This window comes from Erigeron canadensis, chromosome 6 (assembly GCF_010389155.1).
Source record: "Erigeron canadensis isolate Cc75 chromosome 6, C_canadensis_v1, whole genome shotgun sequence".
Classification (NCBI taxonomy): Eukaryota; Viridiplantae; Streptophyta; class Magnoliopsida; order Asterales; family Asteraceae; genus Erigeron; species Erigeron canadensis.
In genome coordinates, this window is record NC_057766.1 from 14,286,851 (window position 1) to 14,296,024 (window position 9,174).

The 9,174-nt window shown below is 38.1% G+C and overlaps 1 protein-coding gene across 1 annotated transcript; it reads right to left on the reverse strand.

Annotated features, from left to right (window-relative positions):
- Window positions 1–2,551: 2,551 nt before the first annotated feature.
- Window positions 2,552–3,148, reverse strand: LOC122604344 (uncharacterized protein K02A2.6-like). Its single transcript, XM_043777234.1, has 2 exons — window positions 3,128–3,148; window positions 2,552–3,025 (listed from the first exon to the last, which is right to left on the reverse strand). Exons 1-2 carry the CDS (start codon window positions 3,146–3,148, stop codon window positions 2,552–2,554), a joined length of 495 nt encoding a protein of 164 aa, XP_043633169.1.
- Window positions 3,149–9,174: the final 6,026 nt, after the last annotated feature.

The window sequence follows — 9,174 nt, forward strand, 5'->3', positions numbered from 1 at the left end:
TGAAAATAGTTGATGTTGGGTTTGCGTTTGTTAACAACCTCATAAGGAGTCTTCTCGAAACGCTGATTGACAATGGACCGATTCTGAGTGTGACAAGCAGTGTCAACAGCTTCAGCGCACATATTGGAAGGCAACTTGGAATAAGCAAGCATTATTCTTGCAGCTTCCACTAGCGTTTGATTTCTCCTTTCAACGACACCGTTTTGTTGTGGGGTACGAATTGCAGACAATTGGTGAGTAATGCCCTTGGATTTACAAAACTCATCAAAAACGGTATTCTTGAACTCAGTACCGTTATCCGAATGGATGTAACGAACTGGAAGTTGAAGATTTACTTGAGTAGAAGTGATGAAATCAATTAAAATCTAAGTTATTTCATCTTTGGATGCAAGAAACTTGACCCAAGTATATCTTGAATAATCATCAACAATAACCAAGATGTATTTCTTCCCATTTCGGCTTTGTACTTTCATCGGCCCACAAAGATCCATGTGAAGCAAATGAAGAGGTGCTAACGAATTTGAAGATTTCTTCGATTTATGAGAAGCTCGTTTAATCTTCCCAACAGCACAAGAAAGACAAACATGCTCACTCTCATACTTATAGTCTGGCAAGCCTTCAACAAGATGCTTGTTGGCCAAAGTATTGATAGTTGGAAAATTTAGATGAGAAAGCCTTCTATGCCACAACCAAGAATTCTTTGATGTAGCCTTGGAAATGAGACAAATATTATCGGTTGATTGGTTATTATCGAGATTAACGGTAAAAAGGTTATCATCATGGTCACCACAAAGAATATCAACTCCATCTAGAGTTTGGACTTTGCAAAGAGATTGTCGAAAAAGAACTTGAAGATTGTTGTCACAGAATTGTCCAACACTGAACAAGTTATGACTTAATCCTTTAACATAATGAACTTTCTTAATGACAATTCCATTGCGTTCAATGTCTCCATAACCTAAGATAGGAGTGAAATTGTTTTGAACACCCAGAATTAAGTATCCAAACACAGATGGTTATTTCCTGCAATCAAAGAAATTTAACCGACTTTAGGTACCCACTTGAAGATGGGTCCTTTGTGGTTAGTTAACACAGGCAGGGTATATAACTTTGGAAATGCATACAAACATGCTTTAGAATTAACATAAGCATTAACAAGCACATCATCAATAAGCACATTTGGATAAAAGGTATGCACATTCACATTAGAATTAAAAGTAACATGTTTATCAACATTCAAAATTCACATAAGCACGAGAATTAAAATTGTTTACAGACCCACAAGGCATTGCCTTGGTATTATTAACATTGTTTTCCAAAGATGAATTGTTCAGATCAATAGGAACTCTCTTCTTCCTATTATGACTCTTTCTTCTCCCCTCTTATTCTTTTCTTCAACATACTTACTAGTGATCTTAGGTTCTAATGACTTAGCAACCCATTTAGTATCACTAATTAAGCTCTTTCCACCTGTTGAATTGACACTAAGAAGATTAGAACGAGGGTTTTTGAACACTTTCATCTTTTTAGAGTCTTTTGTAGGTGCGGAAACTTCTTGTTTCTTTGGTTTATCGTGAGAAAACCACCCATATCTATCCCTATATCTAGTTGCACCATTTGAAGTAACCCTAGTTAGCGAAACTGAGCTAGACTTAGATACCTTAGGTAATGAGCTAGATTGAGAGTTAGATGAAGAAACATTAAGATTGTCTTTCGGAAGTTTCACTTTGGTGTACTTTGTTCTGGGAATGGTCTCAACTTGTTTGGTTTTGACATGATTATCCGGGGTAGGACACTTTGGTTTTAACTTATTGATTTTTGTGATGGTCTTTGGTTTAGTCTTGACAAGTTTGGAAATAACTTGTTTCTTTGAATAATATGAAGTTGGAGCTTTGGAAAATGGGTTTTGAGATTCCTCATTTGTTTCAACTTTGATTTTGGTAGATTCTGTAACACCCCGACTAAGGCAGAAACACGAAGTGTCACAGAACGACATGGTACAAAAGATTTAAAGATAAAACATCAACATTAAGTTTCAAATATCATTCGTGTTAGGTCGAAAATCGACTAAGTATAATTTGTTCAAAATAGTTGAAGCTCAGTGAAGAAAGCTTACTCAGGATTCTGAAGTCATTCAGAATATAGCTCACTGAAGCTTCACTTCAGATTCAGAATCAACCAACACTTTTTCACTGATTACGAGGAAAGTCTTTTTGCAGCTTTAACTACCTTTACCCGGTTAATTACTATCAACCTGGGATTGGGAAAGTTTTAGCAAAAAGGTTGGGAATAAAGTATGTCAAGTCACATCAAGAAACTTACCATTTCCAAACAACTCCACGTATCCGAACGAATAACTTTTCTTAACCTCATATGGTCCTATCCATCTTGACTTGAGCTTTGGTGCTTTAAGTTTGTACTTTGACTGAAACAAAAGTACCTTGTCACCAGCTTTAAACTCTTTCCTCTTGATCTTGCTATCGTGCTAAGCTTTTGTACACTCCTTGTATAGCATGGAACTGTCATAAGTTTGAAACCTCATTTCATCCAACTAGTGCAACTGCAAAAACCTTTTCTCACCTGCCAAAATCAAATCCATATTGCAATTTTGCAAAGCCCAATAGGCTTTATGTTCAATCTCAACCCGAAGATGACAAGTTTTGCCATAAAGAAACTTATAAGGAGTAGTGCCAATTAGAGTCTTGTAGGCGGTTCTAAACGCCCACAAGGCATCATCAAGCCTCTTGGCCCAAATCTTGGGGTTATCATGCACGATATTTTCAAGAATTCGTTTCAAGGCCTTATTTGTGTTTTCCACTTGGCCGCTTGTTTGAGGGTGATAAGAAGTGGAGAACCTATGGGTCACCCCATACTTCTTTAAAACCTTAGCAAGCTGGTGATTCACGAAATGAGTCCCGCGATCACTTATTAAGGCCTTTGGTACACCAAATCGACTAAACAACTTTTTGAAAAATTCAATTAGTACTTTAGCATCATTAGTAGGGAGGGCTTGAGCCTCGGCCCACTTGGACACATAATCAACGACTACCAAAATATAGAGAAACTTATTTGACGAGGGAAAAGGACCAATAAAATCAATCTCCCATACATCAAAAACCTAACATACCTGAATCATCTGTTGAGGCATTTTGTCTCTTTTAGTGAGATTACCTTAGCGTTGACAAGCATCACAAACTTCAACCAAGGTTTTAGCTTCCTTGAAAATGGTTGGCCAATAGAATCCTGCATCATATACCTTTTTACCGGTCACTGACGGTCCATAATGACCACCGGTAGGTCCATAGTGGCATGCATCCAAAATCTTTCGGGTTTCAGCACCGGATACACATCTCTTGATCATCCCATCTGCACACATTCTAAACAAATACGGGTTTTCCCAAAAATAATGTTTAATCTCAGAAAAAAATTTCTTCTTTTGTTGAAATGTCATATCCTTGGGAAGGACATTAGCACCAAGATAATTAGCATTGTCTGCATACCATGCTTCCTCCTCAACTTGAACCTGCATCAAATACTCGTCAGGTAATGCATCATCAATATCATGCTCTTGCAATTACTCGGAGGGTTTTCGAGCCTACTCAAATGATTGGCCGCCACATTTTTAGCCACCTTTTTGTCCTTGATCTCAATGTCGAACTCTTGCAAAAGCAAGACCCAACGGATGAGACGAGGCTTGGCATCTTGTTTAGAGAACAAGTACCTCAATGCGAAATGGTCGGTATACACAATGGCCTTATTAAAAACCCAGTAGGGTCGAAACTTATCAAAAGCATACATAACGGCCAACAGTTCTTTTTCAGTTATGCTATAATTTTGTGGGGTCGGGTTGAGGATCTTGCTAGCATATGAAATGAGACGAAAATGTTTATTCTTCCTTTGGCCTAAAATGGCCCCTAAGGCAAAGTCGCTAGCGTCACACATCAACTCAAAAGGTAATGACTAATCGGGTGGAGACATAATTGGTGCATTAGCTAATTTCTCTTTAAGTAAGTTAAATGCATGAAGACACTCGTTATCAAAAACAAATGGGACATCTTTTTCTAACAACTTGGTAATTGGCCGGGTGATTTTTGAAAAATCCTTTATGAACTGACGTGACCCAAAAAGGTTCTTATTGACTTAGCATTAGTAGGTGGAGGTAATTTAGCTATGACATCGATTTTTGCCTTATCTACCTCTAGACCTGCTTTAAAAACTTTATGTCCCAACACAATTCCCTCTTTAACCATAAAGTGACATTTTTCTCAATTCAAAACCAAGTGTGCCCTTTCACATCTTTCAAGCATTTTATCAAGACTATCTAGACAACTTTCAAAAGAACAACCAAAAACGGAAAAGTCATCCATGCAAACTTCCATGGAAGTCTCGATCATGTTTTGAAAAATGGCAATCATACATCTCTGAAAAGTTTCACGGGCATTGCAAAGACCAAATGGCATCCTCCTATAGGCATAAGTGCCAAAGGGACAAGTAACCGTGCTCTTTTATTAGTCCTTGGGGTCAATGGGTATTTGGATGTACCCGGAGAGCCCATCCAAAAAGCAAAAATACTCGTTACTGGCTAGCCGTTCGAGTATTTGATCAATAAAGGGCAAGGGAAAATGATCTTTGCGGGTAGCATCATTTAATTTCCAATAATCTATACATACCCTCCACCCCGTGACAGTCCTTTTAGGAACCAATTCATTTTTATCATTCAAAACTACGGTCATCCCACCCTTTTTCGGTACACGATGTACCGGACTTACCCATGAACTATCCGAGATGGGGAATATGATTCCCGCATCAAGCAACTTTATTATCTCTTTTTTTATGACATCTTTCATATTAGGGTTCAATCGACGTTGCCTTTGCACAACCGGCTTAAAATTAGCAATAATGTTTATGGTGTGCTTGCAAAATTCTGGACTTATACCCGGAATATCAGAAATTTTCCATGCAAAGGCCTTTTTATGGGCCTTAAGAACGGTCATAAGTCTAGATTTCTCATCCTTCAATAATAAGGACGAAAGGACAACTGGTAAAAGAGATGTACCTTCCAAGTATGCATACTGCAAATGATCCGGTAAGGGTTTGAGCTTCCAGTCGGTGGGATGATTCTCAACCAAGGTTAGCACCCGTGTGCTTTCATCAACCGTGATCTCTTCAAATGTTTCATCATCCAGTAGAGTTTCATCAACACTCAATGTAATGATTTCTTGCAAGGCATCAAGTTAATGTTGGCCCTAAGATCGGCCATTGCCTTGCACAAATATGCTCCAAAAGAACAAGCAATAAGAAAACTCCCTGGATCTTCCAACTTGGGAGGAATCTCATTGTTGATAATGGTGGAACATTCGGCACTCTGACTACAGTCTTAGCTTCTTCCAGCTTCTTCTTGTCACTGATGAGATCTTTGAGAAACTTCGCATAATTAGGCATACCTGTAAGAAGATCAATTAAAGGAATAGTTATATTAACATTTTGAATTAAATCAACAAACTTCTTGAAATTTTCCTTGATCTTTGCTTTCTTCAACCGTTGAGGAAATGGAATTTTCGGTTGATAAGGCTTAACCGTGGGTTTCTCAGCGGGTTTCTTAACGGGTTTGGATGGAACGGCCGATATCGGCACGGCTGGGTTCAGCTCCATCTCAATCTTGTCATTCTCAGTTTCATCAGCTTCATTCACCTACACAAGAAGGGTAGAATCATCAGGCAAAGGATTTGGAGAATTATAAGTCTTACTTGCCCTCGTAGTAATTGCATTCACTTGCTCATTTCGAGCATTAGGAGGAGTATACTTCTGTCCTGATCCCTGATTGTTCTGCTGAGGCTTAGGGTTCTGCTGAGTGTTGCTCAGTAGTGTACCGGGCTGCCCTAAACCATCCAATCGAGTAGTTACAACATCCAGTGCAGAATGCAACTTCTTCGAATCTTCAACAGCCAGTCTACTTGCTGATAAAATCCTTCATGATATCCCTTAATTCGACATTCGAAATTTTGCTGACTGTTAAACCTGCTGCTCATTTTGCTGACTGCCGGTTTTGATAATCGGTGTTTTGGCTGAAATATCACTGCGACTAATTCTGAACATAGCTAACATCCTGAGCTGGCTTGTCCAGGCAATCCTCGCTGTAATGCAAATTTCCACAGTGGTCACATCCGTATGCCATGATCTTTACATCTCTCTCAAGACTTCTAAACCTACTCTCTTGATTATCAAACCTCTCATTCATTTGCTTTGAGATAGACTTGACTTCAGCAACTAGTCTTGACTCTTCACCACTCTCTACCTTAGCCACGGTCTTACTTCCAGATCTCCTACCTTGGGTTTCTTCATGGGTTGAGAACTCCTTTGCCATATTATCAAGGATTTTATACCCTTCACTCAGAGAAACATTATTCAAAATACTCCCGAATGCACCCGCGAGCTCTCTTTTAGTTTTTCTCAGTAAACCATCATAGAAGATCTCAACAATTGCCTCAATAGTCATTTTATGTCCCGCGAAGTTTCTGAGCATTTCTTTGAATCTCTTCCAAGCATTAACAACATCCTCTCCTGTGTCCTAAGTAAAAGCTCTGATATATGAAGCCTTCCCTAAGAACTCATCTATGAAGCCTTCCCTAAGTTCAGCCCAAGTAGAGTACAAATCATCAGGTAGTTCCTTAAACCTTTAGCTTCTCCACAAAGAGTCAGGGGAAAAAGCTCCAATTTTACAATGTCAGCTTGCCCTGTACCATCCTGATACAGTCTGCAAATCTTCCCAAACCTCTCAAGATGAGCATAGGGATCACTACTTGTAACTCCATCAAACTTATCATCTTCAACACTCTTGAGATAGTTATCCTTCAAGGTGAAATCTGTTGCGATTGCCGGAGGGCGAATAGCTGTGCCCCAGTTAGCCGGTATGGTTCTTCTTCTTTCCCCACAGGGACGGTTATTCGGGACAACTGGTTGGTTATCACCCGTTCTTCCTATCACCCGTTCTTCCTACTTGAACTGGTTGATTGACTCAAGGAATTACTGCTGAACCAAGTATAGGTGTCTAATTCTTGTTATCTCTTTCGTCTCCTGATCTATCACCTGATTTAAACAAACCACTTCCTTGTGAGAACTTAGTACATAATTGAACTTTTGATGCTTTGAATAATACAGATCCAAATCAACGTCTGACTTTCCCTGGATTTGACAATGTACTGAGCAAAGGTCGGCCAGAAGCTCTTGTGTTCATCCACTAGCAAGAACCTGCACAAGCACCACAAGACAAAACGTTAACCGCACCTGGGACAAATAAATTAAAAATGAAACTATCTAATAAAGCAATTGACCCATGTCGACCAGTCCAAGCTCGACCTATCTAAGCTCGAGTGACTAGGTACCGATATCTATTGTTCGACTATATAATCAGATTTTATGATGAAATGATTAGTTTTTTATTTTTTGCAATCTTTGATTATGTTTAGGTTCCAAACTTGTCTAAAAATATTGAACTTGTAAACTCTTATGAGTTTAGGTTTGATATTTGTTAATCGACGGTTTTGGACTTGTAAACTTGATCAACTTTAGATTCTAACTTATTACTTTTCGAATTGTGAACTTGTAACTTTGATATAGTCTTGGTCTAAGCTTGTTGGAATATTGAACTTGTAAACTCTTTGAGTTTTGGTTCGAATTCTGTAATAAAGCAATAGACTTGAAAACTTGATCAACTTTAGGTTCTAAATTTAAACAACTCAAATCAATGATGGCTAGAGTTCTATCCTTTATAGAAGATTCTGAGAAATCTTAGAAGGAATTCAAGACCAGGCCAAAAAAGTTGTTTTGCCAAGGAGCAACTGGGTTATCTCTTGATTGTATATGTGAACAATTGTGTCACCATGTTGTTATGGCAATGAGCTATTGTGTTATCTCTGGATTGCATATGTGAACAACTATGGGATTAAGATGAGAATGGGAGAATTGTTGTAACAAAAAACAAACATATATGTTGTTTTAAGAATTTTGTAGAGAAAAGGGGGGGATAAAAATTTAAAGCTTCCATGTTTTCTATGCAAAATTCTTAGATGTTCGTAGAAATGAAGATCATGGTGTTTCGATAGGGTTTAGTCATGGTATCTTTTTGGTTTTGAATTTGTGTGACATGTGTCCGACCTAGTTTTTGGATCAAAGGCGCCTGATTTAAGATTAGGCGATTCAAATGAATCAGATGAAGATTGAAGACCGTGATTGAAAAGCTTTTGTGATAAAGTTAATCATTTGTAGCCGAGTAACTGAAAATCAAACATTTATTTAATGCCAATGATGTAGAGATGATTAATCCGGTGACTAGTGAAGAGGTTGCAAATTAAGTGGTTCTCTATGTATTTTGGAGATGCTTACCTTGAAGGGAGATTTGATATAAAAGACTTCAGGTGATTGATGGATTCATGAAGATAAGACAAAGTCAGACACTATTGGTTGAAGACATAGATCTTGTGAGTGCTGCATATCTGATATTCAAGTTACATAATTTCTTATCGTTGTGAGAGCTGATTAAATTCGATGCTGATTGTTAGAGATTCAACTTCTTTATCATATGTCGATTAAACTTGAAGATCAAAATAGATTGGGCGATGTTATTTTGCATAATGTCTGGAATGATGATATCCGAATTGCATGAGGAGGCAATGATGTCTGTATTACTTTAAAGTAATGATGTTTGGCATGATAATGTTGCTTGGAGCTTAATTTGGAGGTTACTGTTTAAAGGAGAATTACAATTTGTGTATTGGATTTGTTAATTGTCATAAGGATACAGAGATTTTGCGGTTTGAAGATCAATGTGCAGCGCATAAAGATCAACTCTTACCGAAAGAAGACATAATATTATTATGATTGTCAGAATTGATAGCAATAGTTAAGAAGTGCTTGATTGAGCATTTCTGTTCTATCTCCATGTATTACAAGTGAAGACTTTGAAGAACGATAAAAACTTCTAAATGCTGATGTCAAGGGGGAGTCTATTGGTGCATTTCCGGGTGACAACATCATTATAGAAGTTTTTCTTGAGTCTATTGAATATGTACTTGTAATAAACGTTAAGTTTCGCGTATAATAAAGTCAACCTCGAATTGGTCAACACGTTGACTGGGTCGAGCTCGACCTGGTCAAGCTCGAATGGGCATACGAGTG

Coding starts and splice junctions, on each gene's coding strand:
- LOC122604344 (XM_043777234.1), bottom strand. CDS start 3,148: ATGCCTCAACAGATGATTCAG. Junction 3,026..3,127: donor TGCCTCAACAGATGATTCAG/GTATGTTAGGTT, acceptor TATGTGTCCAAG/TGGGCCGAGGCTCAAGCCCT.